Source organism: Lissotriton vulgaris, chromosome 5 (genome assembly GCF_964263255.1).
Source record: "Lissotriton vulgaris chromosome 5, aLisVul1.2, whole genome shotgun sequence".
Lineage (NCBI taxonomy): Eukaryota > Metazoa > Chordata > Amphibia > Caudata > Salamandridae > Lissotriton > Lissotriton vulgaris.
This window is the reverse complement of record NC_141693.1, coordinates 2,008,353,501-2,008,372,955: the sequence shown is the minus strand read 5'-3', so window position 1 is coordinate 2,008,372,955 and position 19,455 is coordinate 2,008,353,501. Positions and strand designations below refer to the sequence as shown.

General features: G+C 48.9%; 1 protein-coding gene across 4 annotated transcripts in view; it reads left to right on the top strand.

The window, feature by feature from the left end:
• ABL1 (ABL proto-oncogene 1, non-receptor tyrosine kinase) overlaps positions 1–19,455 on the top strand; it is a 266,841-nt gene that overhangs the window by 203,743 nt on the left and 43,643 nt on the right. For all 4 annotated transcript variants that reach the window (XM_086924806.1, XM_086924805.1, XM_086924808.1 and 1 more), the window contains exons 5-8: positions 1,009–1,093; positions 2,718–2,895; positions 10,339–10,523; positions 11,086–11,238. In XM_086924806.1, the coding sequence (XP_086780932.1) occupies positions 1,009–1,093; positions 2,718–2,895; positions 10,339–10,523; positions 11,086–11,238 (601 nt within the window). The remainder of the gene's footprint in view (positions 1–1,008; positions 1,094–2,717; positions 2,896–10,338; positions 10,524–11,085; positions 11,239–19,455) is intronic.

Sequence of the window (19,455 nt, the reverse complement as noted above, 5' to 3'; positions counted from 1 at the left end):
ACGCCCGTGCCGCGACCCCCTCTTTGCCCCTGTGCCAGGACTGTGCCCCTGCATCAAGACCCCCCCATGCCCCTGCACCTTATCCCCCTATGCCACTGTGGCGGGGCTTCCACCCAACGCGCTCCTGTGCCAGGACCCCACCCCGCGTCAGGACCCACCCCCGTACCCCTGCGCTTGGACCTCTCTGTAGCTACTGCTGAGAGAGTGGCACTGGGGCTGCCCAGCACTCTGGGTATCTGCAGGGCACACATGTATGTCTGGAATGGGTGGAGTGTCGAGAGAGGCCCTGAGGCTGCCTAGCTCTCTGGGTATCTGCAGGGCACACATGTATGTATGGAATGGGGTGGAGTGTTGAGAGTGGCACTGGGGCTGCCCAGCACTCTGGGTATCTGCAGGGCACACATGTATGTCTGGAATGGGGTGGAGTGTCGAGAGAGGCCCTGAGGCTGCCTAGCTCTCTGGGTATCTGCGTGGCACACTGGAATGGGATGGAATGTTGAGAGAGTGGCACTGGGACTGCCCAGCACTCTGGGTATCTGCAGGGCACACTGGAATGGGATGGAATGTTGAGAGAGTGGCACTGGGGCTGCCCAGCACTCTGGTATCTGCAGGGCACACATGTATGTCTGGAATGGGGTGGAGTGTTGAGTGGCACTGGGACTGCCCAGCACTCTGGAATGGGGTGGAGTGTTGAGAGAGGCCCTGAGGCTGCCCAGCACTCTGGGTATCTGCAGGGCACACGTGTAGGATCGGAATGGAATGAGGTGATGAGAGAGTGGCTCTGGCTACTCGCCACTCTGCTCATCTCTGCACCACTGCAGTGTACTTGACAGGGTGATTCTGAAACGGGATAGGGTTGTTAAATGAAGCACATTGAAGCCGCTGTGCACATTGGTGTCCTCAGCTTGGAAGGGGCTGAGGCAGTGTGGCTTCAGGCGGCATCAAGGTGGTATGCAGATGTCTCCAGAGAGATCCTGGCCCTAAAACTTATGTTTTCTCCCACTGCAGGAGGACACCATGGAGGTGGAGGAGTTCTTGAAAGAGGCTGCGGTGATGAAAGAAGTCAAGCACCCGAACTTGGTGCAGCTGCTTGGTAAGTGGGATGACCCCAGACGAGGCACTGGGGACCCTGAGATACGGTGGTGGTGGCATATGCAGCACCGAGGGGACTGCTCATACAAACCCGAAGAGATGCGCTCCTGGAGGGGGGGGCAGGTCAAGCGCGGTCCTGGACTGACCTAGGAACCAGGAGGCTCTGCTTAGCTGGAGGACAATCTCTGTAGTTGGCAGGTCCACAAATCCCTGCCGCATAGGCGAGGGTTTGCTGCACGTGGGAGGGAGGGTGAAGAGCAGTCCTTCATGTAGATGGCAGGTCCCCAAAGCTCTGCTGTAGCTGCATAGGGGAGAGAGTGCAGAGGGGGCGATGGGCACTCTGTCATGTCGCTGGGTGGCCTCTGGAGCCGTGCAGCGCCTGAGCACAGGGCTGACCCCACGCATGGAGCTCAACAGGAGTGGGCAGTCACGAGGGGGGGGGTGTGCTCGTGCTGTATAATCTGTCCTTTAGTCATTAGCTGAGCTCATCTAGCCTCTCCCCTTCACCTGGAGAATTTGTCCCTGAGGTCACAATGCCATGTTTCCTGCCTGTCCCCTTCTGACCCACCCTGCCACCTCCTGCCCCCCCAGCCTCCTCATGCCTCTTCTTCCAGCCCTCACACTCACCTTGTCACCACCACCGGGGTTTTCAGTTGCTGCGAGAATGTCGTGAAGGTGCTGGGAAGGTGTGGGGACCAATCTGTAAAGTGTTCCTCTGAAATGCCCACAATATTGGAATTGTGCCTGGGCCACACGAGATAGGCAGGCCCCTGGGTGCCCCGGGGTAGCGAAGTGCTCCTCACATGGACACAGCATTGGCGCTTCCTTCCAAGGAGACCCAGAGTAAAGGGCCCCTGAAGTCCCAGGTGGCTGTGCATGTTTCATGCCTGTAACGCGACCGTTAGGTTCAGGCCCTTGGGGGCCTCGGGGAGTGAAGTGCTCCTCACATGGACACAGCATTGGCGCTTCCTTCCAAGGAGACCCAGAGTAAAGGGCCCCTGAGTTCCCAGGCGGCTGTGCATGTTTCATGCCTGTAACGTGTCCCTTAGGTTCAGGCCCCTGGGGGCCCCGGGGAGTGAAGTGCTCCTCACATGGACACAGCATTGGTGCTTCCTTCCAAGGAGACCCAGAGTAAATTCACACATTGTGTACATTCCGCCACCTTGTGTCTGTTGTTTGATTACATGTGGGAAGGGTTTCCATGTCACGCGTGATGACCACCGAGGTGCAGTTATCTTATTCTGGGACGCAGAGCCTAGCAGTGTGATGGATGAAGGAATGCGAGGCACGGGCTGACCACCGAGGTGCGGATATTGTGTTATGCTGCACATATCAGTGTGTTGGATGAAGTAGTGTGAGAGGTAGACCTGCAGTTTCATGGTTTTCAGTACCCTGGTAGCGTTGTGCAGCTCTGCAGGTCCCTTTGTTATGTCCTATGATAATCCTCTTAGTTGCTCACTGCACTGGGTTCTCAACCTGAGATTTGTTTTCAAGTTTTATTTTCTCCTATAAGTGGATATTGTGGCTATTGGTAGACAGTTTCTACTTTTTGCCTTACCTCTGTCCCTTGTTTAGGGAGTCCCCAGCCTGCACTGACTCTGTCTGTTGCTTCTTGTGTTGGCCAGGTGTGTGTACGCGGGAGCCTCCCTTCTACATCATCACAGAGTTCATGACCTTCGGTAACCTGCTGGACTACCTGCGGGAGTGCAACCGCCAAGAGGTGAACGCTGTGGTCTTGCTGTACATGGCCACACAGATCTCCTCCGCCATGGAGTACCTGGAGAAAAAGAACTTTATACACAGGTAAGATGCCCTCTGCGCTGACTGGTGTCTGGTCGTATTTGGGACGGGGGGCTTTGTTAGTGATGTGTTCGAGCAGGACCCCAGGGTGGTGCACGGCAGATTGAGCAGTGCTGAATTTTGAGCCTGTGGCATGTTTGAAGCAGCGTCGGCCTGGTCTAGAGGGCAATCAGGTAGTGCCCAAAAGGCCGCTCTGACAGGTCAGTGTGCAGGACAGTATTTTGGCTATTTCTGGCCTCTTTTATGATCTGGTGGGTCATATTTACTGTTGATTTCTGTGACATTACCACAAACATTGCCTGTAGCAGGAACAAATGCATGCACTCTCCCCATACCATGGCAAATACTTACACAGAGTTCAAAACCACCCTGATCTGCAAATGTGGCCCACTGTTTTACCTTTCTAATCCACTAATGGGGTCCACTTATATTTTGGTGCCCAGGCCTCTTTTCTGTCCAAACCTGACCCGGGTTGAGCAGCAACCCAGTAGGGTTGAGCTGGACCCTACAGATGACGGTTTCGACCACAGGTACTGAGACCTGAGGAGGTGGTCAGACAGCAGTGTGTCAGAGCAGGAAGAGGTAATTGGAGAGTGTGGGTGGGTGTCAGGTACTGCTTAAAGGCAAGGGGATTGAACTGCTTTGCATCTGAGAGATGACCTGGCGACTGTATGGAGAAGTTGGTGTTGGAGGGAAGGTGAAATGACAAAGAGCGCACATTATTGCTCTAATTTCTGTTACTAGCAAATCATTTTAAAGTAGTGTATGTTTGTAATTATGCTGTGAATGAATGCACATATCAATGTTAAAAAGGAGGAAACACCGGCCTGTGAGTCTTCCTCCACTCATGTGACAGTGCAGCAAACATGAAAAATGTAACATTGCAGAGCCGCACTCAAAGGCAGGCTGGGCTGTGATGGAGTCAGTGGGTGAAGGAATATCTGTTGTTACCACACTTGCATTTACCCCGCGTGTAATGCAATGTGTTGCCCTTCTCAGACCTCCTAGATATACATCATCTAAACCCCTCACCCTATCCTTCTACCCGTAAAAACCTTTCACAACCCTAAGTTCTTACTTATTCCTACACCCTAGACACCACTTACCATCTCCTACCCATCCATAAACCCTCAACATCTTTACACCCCCATACCGTTGTCCATCCCCGAACTCTCAAAATCCTGTGGCAGCCATTATTTCCTCTTAATTTCGATATAAGAATGAAATTAAAAGAAACAGCTGCACAGTAAAGTCCTGATTTTAATGTGCCAGAAACTGACATGCATAGTGCTTACCTGCGTGGTAATTACCATGTTGTAAATAAAAAATGTGGTAACATGTGGAAATGCCCACACTGTAAATGTAACGCGTGTTAATGACCACGTTGTAAATGTAACACGTTATAATGACCGCGTTGTAAATGTAACGCGTAGTAATAACTACGTTGTAAATGTAACTCGTTATAATGACCGCATTGTAAATGTAACACTTGGTAATGACTACGTTGTAAATGTAACGCATTGTCATTACAATGCTGTAAATGTAACGCCTGGTAATGACTACGCTGTAAATGTAACACGTGGTATTGACCATGTTGTAAATGTAACGTGTGCTAATGCCCATGTTGTAAATGTAAAATGTGGTAATGCCTGCATTGTAAACGTAATACGTGGTAATGACCACGTTTCAAAGACTATAAACGGCATCAATCGTGAGTTTGTAAAGCGCAACTACTTCACTGAAAGGTGTCTAGCGCACTGGGGGGAAGGGTGACGGACTCACAACTTCTGGCTGTTCATGGTGATTCATCGAAGAGCCAGGTCTTAAGGTCCTTCAAGAACTTGGAGAGTTTGGTGTCTGTCGGCGGTGGAGAGGGAGTGTGTTCCAAGCATTGGTCGCGAGGAAGGAGGATCGTCCTACTGTTCTGGTCTTCTTGAAAAGTCGTACCGTCTCAAGAGAGCTGGGCTGAGCAGAGGGATCTTTGGTGTGCGTGGAATGAGAGATGATGGTTAGGCGGGTCCGGTGTTATGAAGGGCTTTGTGTGCGTGGGTGAGAAGCTTGAAGGTGATTCTCTCCTCGACGGGGAGCCAGTGTAGTAGTGTCTGTAGGTGTTGGCTGATGTGGCAGTGGTGCAGTAGGTTGAGGACTGGTCTGTCGGTGGCGTTCTGGAGTTTGCGGGTGAGGTTCTTGTTGATCCCAGCCTAGCCGTAGTTGTCTGCTGCTGATGAGGGCGTGGGTGACAGTTTTCCTGTGTTCGAGGGGAATCTAGTTGAAGGTCTTTCGGAGGAAGTGGAGGAGGTGGTTGCAGGAACAGGTGACCGTGTTGATCTGGTGGTCCATTTTGTGTTCGGAGTCCTCGATAATTCAGAGGTTGCATGCGTGGTCCTTGGGGGAGGCAGGAATGCCTAGGGCGTGGGACCACGAGGTGTCGTTCCAGGCATCAGGGTGTGGGCCCATGATGAGTACTTAGGTTTTGTCCGTGTTGAGTTGTAGGCAGCTGTTCTTCATCCACCTGGCGCCTACTTCCATTCCTTCTTGAAAGTTGTGTTTGGAGATACTGGGTTCGTTGGTTAGGGAGAGGATGAGTTGGGTGTCGTCTGCGTACGATATGATGTTAAGTCCGTGTGATCTGACCATGAATGTGAGCGGACCTTGTAGACGAACAGGATGGGGCTGATGGAGGATCCTTGGAGGACTCCGCAGGTTGTCGGTGTGGGCTCTGAGAGGAAAGGAGGGAGTCTGACCCGCTGCGTTTCTGCCAGAGAGGAATGAGCGGATCCGGTCGAGGGCCTTGTTCTGTATTCCTGCGTCGTGGAGTCTGCGGGCTAAGGTGCGGTGAGAGACTGTGTCGAAGGCAGCGGAGAGGTCCTGGAGGATGAGGGCCAGTCTTTCCTCTGTCGAGGAGGGAGCGGATGTCATCTGCTGCGGCGAGAAGGTCGGTTTTGGTGCTGTGATTCTTCCTGAAGCCTGATTGGGAGGAGTCGAGGATGTTGTTCTCTTCTATGAAGGAGGTGAGTTGACTGACGGCTTTTTCATTGACTTTCGCCTGATACAGGAGTACGGTCTGGGGTCTACAGACTGTTTTTTCAGTAAAGGCTTGATCTCTGCGTGTTCCAGTCGGGGAAGGAGGTGGTCTCGAAGAAGCGGTTGATGATGTGTTGAAACTCGGGGGCAGTGATGTCTGTGGCTCTGTGGTAAATGTGTTGGGGGCAGGGGTCCGTGGGGGCCCGGAGTGGGTTGACTTCATAGTCTTCAGGGTGTCTTCCATGCTGAGAGCGGTCCAGCTGTCGAGTGTTGGCTGCGTGGTGTAGGGAGCGGTGAGTGTGGGTTCCATGTGTAGGTTGTTGTCGTTGAAGTTGTTATAGATGGTCTTGATTTTGTGATGGAAGAAGGGTGGGATGTCTAGTCTTACTGTTGGGTTGGGTGAACTCCTTGATGATGCCGAAGAGTTCTTTGCTGTTGTGTGCATGGGTGGATATTCTGTCCTGGAGTGCTTTCTTCTTTGAGTGTCTGATGAGTTTGTGGTGGGCAATGGTGGCTGCTTTGAAGTTTTCGAGGTCTGCTGTGATTTTGGAGTTCCCCCATAGCATTTTGAGGTGTCTGCAGGTTTGTCTAGATTCTCGAGGAGCTGTAGAGCTGGCGGGTCGGAGGACCAAGGTCCCTGGCGCTGGGCACAGACGGGCTTGCCTTTGACGCGCCTGTGGCGTGCCCACTGTGCGCAGCCGCCATTAAGTAGGGGTCGTGGGAGAACGGATCAGCTGGGAGGAAGGAGCACACAGGAGGGGGATGGGCTGCAGGGGCAGCAGCGGCGAGAAAGGAGGCAAAAGGGAAAAGGAATAGAGGAATAAGGGAAATGACAAGGAAAATTAGGATATAATAGTAAAATAGATGGTTTTCCCGAATACTGTCCCTCTCGTTGATCTTGTATTTTGGTTTAGAGGTGCCTGCTGTAATACTCTTTGGGTGCTTTGGAGAAGTCATTGTATTGAAACTAAAGTTTCCGAATAGGAGAAAAGAAAGCTCCTTCCGGTCATAATACTGGGCAGCTCATTGAGTGCTTCACGGTGAATTGGAGACAATTAGGAAGTGATAGTGATGCTTCAAGTCTCATATTTTTGTTTAATTTGTAGGATTTTCTTTTTATTTCTTAAATTGTAACAGTGAACATGGATAGATTAAAGTGGAGGAGTGGGGTGATGATGGATGAGTTAGTGGGTGAGAAGATGTGTGGCATGAGGCTGAATGTGTCTATGGACAGTGCCTGGGTAGAGGTTGAGAGAGAGGGCTCAAGAGTGTGGGTTGAGGGCCTGAGAGTGTGCAGACGAGGGGACGCGAGAGGGTGCAGACGAGGGGACGCGAGAGGGTGCAGACGAGGGGACGCAAGAGGGTGCAGACAAGGGGACGCGAGAGGGTGCAGACGAGGGGACGCGAGAGGGTGCAGACGAGGGGACGCGAGAGGGTGCAGACGAGGGGACGCGAGTGGGTGCAGATGAGGGGACGCGAGTGGGTGCAGATGAGGGGATGCGAGACGCGAGGGTGCAGATGAGGGGACGCAAGAGGGTGCAGATGAGGGGACGCGAGAGGGTGCAGACGAGGGGACTGAGAGGGTGCGGACGGGGGCACATGAGAGCGTCCGGACTGGGGCACCCGCTCTCAGGGTTGACGGGCACTTGGAGGCTGCGGACAAAGGGGAGGGGCCCTTAGAGGGTGTGGACGGGGGAGTGGGCCAGAGAGGACGTGGACGGGGGGGTCCTGAGGGGGGCGAGGTTCCTGAGAGGGCACTGACGGGGGGGTCCTGAGAGGGCCGTTTGAGGGACTGAGAGCATGGTTAGAGAGTGGCAAAGTGTGAATTTGGGGTGACAGATTGGAGAAATCGAGTGGATTGCCAGCAAAAGGCAGTAGGAGTTGATAGAAGGTGCCGAGACCATGACGATGTGGTTTGTCATTAAGTATCTGAAACATAACTGAACAGTCTACAATTTAATGCAAGAAAAATAATCCAGATCTGTTTCTGTTTTGTTTAATATAAAATAATTGTATATTTCTCTCTTTGGTTATTTTTATTTGGTCAGTCGTAAAATTGGTGGGTGTGAAAATGTTTACTTAACATGACGGTGGACCCGATTGGGCCTGATATCCCACTGTATTACCTGTTCTGCTCAAAAGACTAGATAGTGCTGTCTTGGCTCCCGGGGATCCGGTCTTTACCTCACATCATAGTAATGAGAAACCTAGACTATTGCACATCACCCCATAACCCTCATGAGAGAATCGGTCTGATTTATACTCTGGGTTAGTGCATGAAAACGTGATTCCTTAATCCATTACATTTGCATCTAATGCACAAGAGAAGCCCAATTTCATAAATAATAAGTCCTACTGCTAGACGTTTCTTTACATATAAACCACACTAGGGAATGTTGGGCGGCTCAACAGCCAACGCGTGTTTCGCCCCCGGTGCGCTGGGGCTTTTTCAAGGCTTAGAAACAGTCATGATTGTCCTCCATTCCTGGTTGTTGGAAGATTATGTGGCTACTCTTGGTGCCATGGTCCACTTCTGTCCAAAAGATGAGTCAGAGAATGTAGTTTTCTGTACAGAGTTTGTGGCGTCCGTCAGGGTTGGGATAACTGCGGTAGGTCCGTGGAGTGATCTGAATTTGTTCAGAGGTGCTAGATTACAAGACTGGGGGTGGGGGGGAGTATAGGAAGGCAGCAGTAAACCAGCAGGGTTGAGAGCTGACCCACTGGGCGGTGCCCACGAGTACAGATGTTGGATGGTGGGACCACCCAGCAGATTGCATGCAGAGTGAAAACAAGCTTCCTGAGACTGGTTTTGGAGTATCACTTTATCAGCCAGGCTTACTTGAATCCAGAGGCACAGTGAGCACGGGACCGACATCTGGGTATACCCTTGGCCTCCTAGGGCGAACGTAGTAAACACAACAATATGCTGGACGGAGTGCTTAAACTTTTCAACCACTGACCCCCAGTCGAGAGATCTTGAGGGTGCTTTTCAGCCCCGTCTGCCTTTCTGCGGCTGCCAGATCAACCCTGGTTATTTAAATCTCACATTGTGAATAGATGCCCCATAGGACTTGTACATATGTTTCCACCTTCCCCTTTCATCATGCCTCAGTGGGACCTTAATTTGGTTCTCACCTTTCTAATGTGCACTCCATTTGAACTTCTGCACAATGCCCCAAACCTTTTTAGTGGCAATCACACCCACCAGAAGGGTGAACGAGTTGCAGACTTTGCCTTCCAGAACTCCTTACCTGACGATATTCCCTGACAAGTTGGGGCTTCACACTAGGGACTCTTTCCTTCCGAAAGTGTTAGCACCCTTCCATGTGGAGCAATCTGCCACCTTGCACACTTTCTACGTTCCCCCGCACCCTCTAAGGAAGAGGAGCGACTCTACCGTCTGGATCATAAAGAGGATTGTTGTTCTACCTTGATGGCACCGAAGAATTCTGGATGGACAACCAACCTTTCGTGGTGTATTTTGGAGCGAAGAAAGGTCGTGCGGTGCAGAAGCGGATTATCTCAAGATGGGTCGTCCTCTGCATCACCATTCGATATGCTCTTGCGAAGAAGCAGCCTCTAAAGGCTTAAGAACTCAGTCCACCAGATCGAAGGCTGCTACCACAACTTTGCAACGTGGTGTTCCAGTCCTTGACAATTGTCAAGCAGTAGCGTGGCCGTCACTCGTTCACCAAGCACTACTGGCTGGGCAGTCCAGTCCGAAGGGACGGCCTTTTTGGCTGTTCTGTCCTGCAGGATGTCCTTGTCTAAAGTTCTCCGGGATGGTATTGCTTGGGTATCTGTTCAAAGGTAAGGAATCTGCGGCTAGATGTCTCTATCAGATGGACAAGTTACTTACCTTTGGTAACGCCTTATCTGATAGAGACATCTTGTCTGACACGTGCGATCAAACTTTGCTGCCATGTAAAGGCTTCTTCTGGCCACACAGGATATAATCTAGCCGCTGCAAATAGGATTTAGAGACAGTCATTGTTGCCTGGGTTGCTGGATCTCAAATTGTGATATTTGGGGGAAGGGCATGAGGGTCAAATGTTCACAAGTTATTGTTCACCAGGAATGAATCATGTATATGTGTGAACAAGAGACCTATTAAATGAGTATTTTTTAAAGTTAGGAATGGCCTGTGTTGGTCATGGACGAGATTCTCTCTCATTGACACCGATGGATTTCTATACCAGGCCTGAACTGGATGCCATGCTGGGTGCTGTCCTAATAATCAATAAACTGTGTTACGTTAAGGAGTCTCTATGCCACATATGAACTGTGTGCGACACTCTGGTACCTTTGACCTGTCGATTGTATCTGATTATGAAAGTAAAGCTATGTGTAACTGGTAACAGTTTGCCTCAGTGAAGTATGAAGTGCTTTTTCTTCACCTTGCTTCTTTATTCTAAACTGCAGGGACCTTGCTGCCAGGAACTGCCTAGTAGGGGAGAATCACTTGGTGAAGGTGGCTGACTTTGGCCTTAGTCGGTTGATGACGGGAGACACATACACTGCACACGCAGGTGCAAAGTTCCCCATCAAGTGGACTGCGCCTGAGAGTCTGGCATACAACAAGTTCTCCATCAAGTCTGACGTCTGGGGTAAGAAGCGTTCTACTTGCAGAAAAGCGATTCCAGGCCTCGCCAGAGGCAGTAAGCGATATATAAATGCAATTACAATTTGCAGTTGCCGTAGTCACAAATTCAGTATAATCACTTTTTGCATCTGAGGGATACAGCGGAGCACTGGTCCCAGGCACACAATTGATACCTGGCATGTTAGTAGACCTCAAAGAAGGCCCATTTCATCTATGTTAAAGTCACTAAGGTTGCCACCCATAATTAAAACTTGCAAAATACAAATTAAACTATCCCAAACTAATTAAAAGATGCAAGTACTTGCTCCAAATGTGAAACTACACCTGATCATCATTCTGAGCATTTACTGATTTTGAAATCCACCTCAGACCTGGCCTGAAAGGAGGGCACCGAGGCGTAATATCAGAGTTATATGGGGTGTCTAGGAGATGCAGATATTGGGATGTGCGGATATTTGGAACCAGGAGGCAACGGGGTGATGGCGTGACAATAGTTTGTAGTCCATGTTTGTGTATCAACCACCGCAGTGATTTACAAGGGTGTCCATCTTGTGTTTGTGTTGCAGCCTTTGGTGTCTTGCTGTGGGAGATCGCAACGTATGGAATGTCGCCCTATCCCGGCATTGATCTGTCCCAGGTGTACGAGCTGCTGGAGAACGACTACCGAATGGAGCGCCCAGAAGGCTGCCCGGAGAAGGTCTACGAGCTCATGAGAGCATGTAAGGGTGCTAGCGATGCCATTGCTGTTCATCCCTGAGGCTTCCATGAGATCTGGTGGCCCTAATGCAATGAAGTGCTTGACAGGCTGTGCTTGTGTTCTGCTGGGCTTTTGGAAGTGAGACATCAGTCATAGATGGAGAGGCACCGTGTGTGCCAACACTGCATATTAACCCAAATTGCCTAGCAGGCATTGCAAACATTGCAGAGGATTCAAGCCTTTCACCAACGAGTTCTCTATTTGTGCAGCATGTGCTGCAGTAAATCACATGCTCTCAAGCGTCTGCCTTCCTGTGTTGGGGACGCACGTTGTGAGTTGTTTTGGTTGAAAGAGGTGACACAAACCCACAGCACACAAGGACATAGACTCCACCTTAGATTGTTTTTTTAGGTCGAGCAGACCTAAAAAGCATGCGAAGCATGCTTTTGTCTGCGAAGACAACTTTTGCTGGCGTGTCTGGGGGAATGTGAGACCGTGTCCATGAACGAGCCTCTGCCGTCTCCGATTTGCCCTCGAGGGCGCGCACGCCCAGCCGGCGCCGTGCACATCCCCTGCCTGGTGCGCGCTCTTCAATGAATGAAAGTGAAACTGGCTGCAGTGCCTTGCATCCATGCTGCGTTAGTGTCTTTCCCGTTTATTTCCCTCCGTTTCTCTCGTGTCCCCTTCCCTCCGCCTCTCTCGTGTCCCCTTCCCTCCGCCTCTCTCGTGTCCCCTTCCCTCAGCGTCTCTCTCGCCTGCATCCTTCCCTCGGCGTCTCTCGCCTCCCCTTCTGTAGTTTACTGTCCTCCCTCTGCCTAAGGCTCTCTCCAGGTCCTTTCCCTACCTGCCTCTCCATGCTCCGCTCTCTGTCTCGAGGGCAGCGGTGCTCCTCTATCTCTTCGGTGTCGTTTCCTGTCCTAGCTGCTAACTTTCCTCTGCAGGAAGTCGCCGCTGCCCCGTCCTCGGCTCCAGCAGTGCCCCACCCTCTTAACTTCACGTCCCTCCCTTAGCTCCTCCCTGTGGTCTCCTCCCCTCTCCCTATCTCTCCCACCCCTTGGCGTCCCGGCTCCCAGGCTCTCCCAGCAGTGTCTCCACGGCTCTGCGACATGGGGCAGTAGCTGCTGGTTGAAGCAGATCACGGAGAGCCCCCCTGCTTCCTGGTTTTCATTCGCGGCCGATGAGAGGCGGGCCGCTTTGAACTACAAAATGACGTGACGAACGTAACGTTTGTAGTTCAACGCGGCCCATTCCTCAGTCGCGCCACAAAAAAAAAACAGGGGTTACAACCTAATGCTTGTCCCCTGCCTCGCTCTCACGCCTTCCTGATCCCGTCTCACCCTTCCTCCTCTCCATGCCTGGCTGCACCTGGTTCACCTCGCTCCGCTGGAAGGAGGGCGGGATGGCAGAGGAGCCCAGTAAGGGCCACTGAAGGCCTGGAAGCTAAGGTAGGTTCAGTCCAGGACAAGCAGGGATGAGCTGGCCGTGCCAGGCGAGATATGCAATGTACCTCGATGTATCACGGTGTGCCACGGGGCCTAGGCATGCCGCCCTCACACCCAGTCACAACAGCAATGCAGTAGTCTCCCTTGCAGCAATACTCCTCAGCTCGGTGGAGCCCAACATGGCTCTGAGCTCCATGCTCCTTATGCCTCGTTGCTCACATGCCCGGGCCGTGAACGCACTGCTCTCTCCCACAGTGAAGCGTTATTAACACCTCTGCAAGCAGTCCTCACCGCAAGTTGGGCAAACCTGTGTAAGGACCCCTTTCTCACACAAGCCTATAAATATCGGAAAATAGATTCATATATTTGAAAAACAGCAACCGTCAAAGTCTAAGAAAAGCCGTGCCAAAATATTTTCCCCTTTATTTTTTTATTTTAACAAGATTTCAGCTATAAAAACACTTGCTATATGTCATTAATTTACAAGCGCTAATGATAGTGAGCTAATCAAGTTCCCTTTCTACCTCGGGATGCAAAAATTACCTGTTCAGTGTCCGCTTCGTCTGTAAAGACCGTAGGCACGAAACCCATTATTAAGTAGTAGAGCCTTGCCGTGAATTACTTCCCTTATCTCAATGAATGTCTAAATGAACAAGTACGGACAATCCTAATAGGTCTCCGTCTTTTTTGTACCATTAATAAAATGTTTTATGCATGCGTGCAAATTGCAGAGACACTATTACATAGTAGTGTAGTGCAAACCCTTTGGGGTGCTAGTGTGGGGCTATTGATTGGTTTAACAGTACTGCGAGAAATGGAAGCATGGTGGTGGAAGGAGATAATGGATTTACGTGTTGGTGGTTGTATTGTGAGGGTGATAATGTTTCATTGAGGGAAACTTACCTATTTCCAAAACTTAAAACATACATAGAAATATTGCCATTTACAGTATCAATAGCTCAAACTTTCCTACTGCGAGACCTATTGCATTGCAAATGCTTGTTCTACCATTGGGTCCGGTTGTTTCTTCCAAAGCTCTGGGGCTGTCGCTCAGTGTAGACAAAATTCAACCATCGACTCATTAGAATTGCTGCCCTCAGCTTAGCGATTGGGTAATTTAAAGAGCATATTATTTAGGGTGAGGCCTGCTCTGTATACGTCTTAGTGGTCGTAATACTCTTTTAATGAGTATCACGACCACCATGAACTGTTGTTCCCTTTGAGGGAAAAAGCCTTTAGGGTTTAAGAGGAGATTTCGCAAGATGGGAACAACGATAATCTTTTCTATATTCCTTCCAAAACATTTTGATTATTTATTCTCCCTCCAAATGCTTCCCTTTTCAGCGCCACATCTCCCAACACCTACACATGTGTCCGGGTACATCTGCTGCAGTCCTTATGGTTTCTGTGATGTCATTTAATCCTGGTTTTGTACTCGCTTTCTCTTTGTTAGTACTCCCGACATATCTAGGTGGAGTGCAAACTTCTTTCCCATTGTGGGTCAGGGATTTCCTGCCCAGTTCAGTTACCCATTGAGTGATAGTTCCTGATTTGATGTTGCCCTCCATGAATGAGATTAGAGAGCTGGTACCAGCCTTTTAGTGCATCCAAATGGGGCTAATTGTCTTGTGGCAGCTGTTATATGGTAGGAGTGTCCAGGGAAGCAGCTGAGAGTATCCAAGCCTCTGCTGCAACGTCTTTATGTTGCCGTTCACAAACCGTGTGGAGCAGTAGTCCGTCACAATACTTTCCTTGTTGACACGCTTTTCATCTAAAGGTAGTAAAAAGGGGGATTCAAATATAGTGGAATAACTGGTAATGGAAACTTTGTGACAGGGAATCTTTTTTTTGATTCACATGCTGTGCTTTATTCCGCAACCTAGTGGTTGGGTCTGGTGGAAAAGTCTCCTTGAAGCCCCCACATCCCCCCACCAAGTGAGCATCATCGACCATTTGGGTTTAAACCCCTCCTCATGTGACATTAGATGTATGCCCCAGAAATCCCTTGATGCAGCTGCCATTTTCAGATTCTTTTCTCTTCTTCAGGATGGCCGCATTCTCTTGAGTTGAGTTTGTAAATGGTGCTCTACTTGTGGAGTGGGGGAGGGGGGTTCACATGTGAATCCAGAAAATTCTTCAAGCTGCAAAACTATCTATAAACATTTCTTTTTGCAGCGTGACTCTTTTCTGGATTCACAAGCTGTGCATTGATTACAGAGCGGTTTTCCTTCATGTTGGGTTGGTTGGGTTCTTTAGAGTGTGCACTTGCAAACAAATCTATCAGTACTCTTTGTCCAACTTCTGCTTCACTGTTGATTTGAACATCAACGCAGTAGTGTTTTGTGAAGTATGTATCGATGACCATGTAGCAGCTGTGCTAATGTCCTCTAATGCTTTGCTGCCTAAGAAGGTGAGTTTTGCCCTTTTTTCCTTGTTGAGTGCGCCTTTAGCTTTTCTGTTGAGTTACTCTTCCTGCCCTGTGGCAGTATTGTATTGCTTCTATCCACCTTGCAGTTGTTCCCTTGGTGACTGGAAGTCCTTTCCTTAGGTTTGTACAGAGGATACAAAGAACTGTTCTCCTTTCCTGATGCCCTTTGTTCTCTCCAAAATAGTGCATATTTGCCATTTGTTCATCCACCATGTGCAATGCTCTTTCTGTTGTGTTTTTGGTTGTTGAAAAAAAAACCTGACAGGTGTATTGCTTGCTTTACATGGAATTTTGATCCCACCTTTGGAATGAATCTTGGGTTTGCTCTCATACCCACCTTGTGTCTTGGTTTGGCTCTTGGGTGGGGAGAGCTTTTTTCTCACTTACTTCCCTTAGATAAGAGCTAGCGATGAGAGAGGCAATTTTGAAGGTTAGTAACCTCTATTGTGCATTCTGCATTGGTTCAAAGGGTGACGTCATCAGTTGGGTGAGAGCATCGCATTCAAGTTCCATGTAGGACGTGGTTCTCTTCTTGGGGGTGCTTCTTTCTTTCCTACTCCTAGTAAGCGCTTCACCGCTGCTGTGGTGAAGACATTTCTACCCAGTGCGCCTCTTCTGTACGCTAGAGTGGCACCAAGTGGACTTTGATAGAGGCATAAAGAGCTGTTTGTCTTGTAGATGTTGGGTATCTAATGCATGGTGTGTAGGAACCTGCGTCACTGACTTCCTTCAAAATAAACGCCCAGACAAAATGCATGTGACGTTAAAACACTTAACTGGGAGCATAAGGTCCTAAATTCCCCTAAGCACCAGTTGTCGGATTAATTGCTGATTAACGGAGGTGCTCTCCTTGTTTTGGTCTCTGGCAGCAGTCATTAAGGACTCCTTTTACAGAACTAAGTCCCAAAAACTAATTTTTCCCATTGCCTTTACTGTACCCTTCACCCCCTTGAAGTTTCAACAAAGGCGTCCATGACAACCTGTCAGATCAGACAAACTCAAGCAAGTTCTGCAGTCATTACCCAGGGTGCAGTCTGTTCCCCTCTTCGTCTACATGGTCTTGGTTCAACCATAGCAAACAGCTACATGCGACAATAGTCCTGTGGCCATACCAACTATCTGAAATGGCCTTCCAACCTTGCCCTCCCTTATCTACTATGTAATGTGCATCTGGGGTGAAATTCGTATATGCATGTTTATATCTGCTATACGCGTCTACTGTATCCGCATATTTATCAATTAGGTTTTCCTGTACCAGCTTAACTAGCCGGCATCCTTGTACAGCGCTCTGATACCTGCCGGGGCATGTCTGTGCTTTATTAAAGTTTAAAAATAAAGTAAATAGCCACTCAGCCTCTGGGGTGCTCAATCTCCTATCCCACAATCCCCTGCCTGCTATGCTGCCACTTCCTACGGTTTCTACGTCACTGCAAATGAAGAAACTGGCTCTGACATGTTTTTGTTGGTGGACCCTCCTGCATATAGTTTTTTCCCTCCACAGGAGTCAATATCGTGGTACCTTGGCCATTCAGTTTACACGGCATCTTGGAGCACAAATCTGTATTCTGTGTGTTGACCAGTTCTTCTGATACTTTCCTGAAGTTCCTCTTGAATTGTGTAGTAGATGCAGCTAGGTCTTGAAACACTGCACGTGCAGGTGTGGGTTTTGTGTCTGCCTTGTAGGTCGCTAATTTCTCTACAGTATTTTGCGTCCAATCAGAGTCTTTTCCTTTCCTTTCATCTGCCCTGTGCACTCACTCTATAACTATAGCATCTCCAGCATCTTTTCCAAGGTGCCTTGGAATAGCTCAATGACACATCCAGTGATAGCTGACCCTTGAAATGTGTCCCCCAAATTTTTAATCTGCATATTGTGGAGGGTAACCATTTAATCCACATGGAATTGGGCAATTTCTGAAAAGATCTTAAGTTGTTCTTCTGCTGAGTCCAGTCGCTGGTCGAGGGTTTGCTTGTCTGATTTGGTCTGTCATTTCATTGTATAATTCTTTTGCTCAACCTGAGCCTGTTATTGGTGAACAAATCTGTTGGGTTCTGCTTTTAAGTCATCAATGCAAATTTTTAAGCCCTCATTTATGAGTGCTCCAGTAGCTTTAACCTCCGTTGTGGGAGTATTGTTTTATGAGTGAGTCCATTTGGAAGTAGTCGGTGATATTGCTGAGTGGCCCGTTATAATATTTGTCCGCAGCCTCCAATCGTTTGCTTGCTGGGTTTTCCTGCAGACAGATTTGTCACCTCTGTTTGACAGTACTCCACAGGTTAAAGCAGTTTTGTTCTCACCCGACCTCTATTACATCAAATGCCAGGCATAGGCCGTGGGACAGAAGGTGTCGTTAGATCAGCCGAGCCACATAAGGTAGTGAAACCTTGAAGGAAAGTGCCACTTTTTGCCTGACACTTGATGCAGTTTGACTTGATGTGCTCTGGGTCCCTTTCTATCATGTTACTTTGGTATAGTATTTACAGAGCCAGCTTCCTACACACCTCCCAAGTGCCAAATGCCTGAAAGCCCTGTGTGTGCAAACTGCCTTTTTACAACAGACTTTGTTGTTGAAGTCCTATAAGTCTTTTCAGAATGTTCTTCCACCAGCTGATGAGGTCCTTAGTAGGAAATGCCTAGATGGTTTAGTGAAGGAAGTTACACCCCCAAGATGCTGACAGCAGCAGCCAGATTCAACTGAACTAGAATTCTTTAAACATCAACAGGATCAAGTTGGAATTCCATAATAAATCCGCAGGGCTTCGGGTGAATAGCCACAGCACAGATCTGTTTTGTGTAGCTGACCAAGGGAGGGTGGTGGACAGTGCACCACACTCTGACCTCAGTAATGTAGACCATGGCCTAAATCTCGGGCCTTCCCCACCTCACCCGCATTGCATTGTAAATGGTGGCGGGGCAGAGACCTCCGTAAAAAGAGGTTACCTAATACAACTATCTGTATTGGAAAATTAGGAGTTCAGAACTAGATGATTTGTAATTCCTATTTTCAAAACAGAAGAAATAATTTGACCCACGTGGAAAGAAACCGAGGCTTATCCAAGACTGAGTGCTGTCCCGTGGAGATTCATACAGTACGGTCAAGAGTTCCAAGTGAAGGAGCGCACCTATTGAATACGTTGAAAGAAGCCAGGGAGTAGGGGGACTTTGCCCGAGTCATTCAATAATAACAATGATATAGAAGACGGGAAAACTGAATGAAGACGCTCCTCATAAATTCCAATATCACGAATGATTATGGAGACCAAAATACTGGCCACAAGACTGTTGAGAGTCCTAACCTCTTTAGCCACAACGACCAGCAAATATCTATGCTGGGCCCTCTACCAGCCTTAATGTCCGGGGGTTACACAACTGGCTCAACAAGACTAGAAACACCAGAGAACCGATCCTTGCCATAGTATTGCAAGATGCCGGAAAGGCATTTGATTCCATCAACCGATGGTTCCCAACATCGAAAGGCTTCGGGTTGGGCCTGGGCTTCAAGTGGCAGGCTTTACTGCCTGAGGCTGCGTCAGCTCCACTTCAAATGACTGGTCCGCCCTAGAGTAGGGTTCCAGATGGGTGTGCCTGCGTTCCCCGTTACTTTTCACCCTTTGTTTAGAACCATGGCATTGCTGAGTCGGGTCACGAAACAATACAAAGGGGTTCTCAGTGGAATCTAAGATGCGGCAGAAAAAGTTACTTTATGGCGGTGATGATGTTCTCTATGCAGCCAATTCCTCTGCAGCGGTGTCAAAGATACACTCATCGTTTGAAAATGTCAGACACTCCTCAGGATATAAAATGAATTGGTAAAAATCAGGACTATTTAAAAAAACAAATGAGAAATAGGGAGGGAATTGCTTCACGCTGTCGAGGTGAAGGAAAATGGCATCAGGCATCTGGGAATAAATAGAACACCCAAAAAACGTATTCCTGTGAAGAAATATGGACGTATTCTCAAACAAGCTTCGTACAGATGCCAGAAGGAGGCACTCTTTTCCACTCACAATGGAAAGAGCGATGATTTTTAGATTATTACATTACCAAAACTGAGCTGCATGATGCAAAAACAATCAATCGATTGTTGTGCATCACAAACAGCAGTGCCTGAATCTTCCTTTCTTTGATTAGAATAGGAATTGCACACACGACTCTGCGATTGGGGGAGGGGTGGGTCTAGGATAGCAGTGAAAACATTCTGTAAATATATGTACAATGGAAGAACTGCCCTGCTAGAGACACCAGGCGGGTCGCAAAGTCTGAATTTCTACCCCATGAGATGACCCTGTGATGAAGTTAGACAGGCTATAATTAAAAAAACACCTACATGCCAGCACTACATATATGGGGCAATGTGGAGGGAAAACT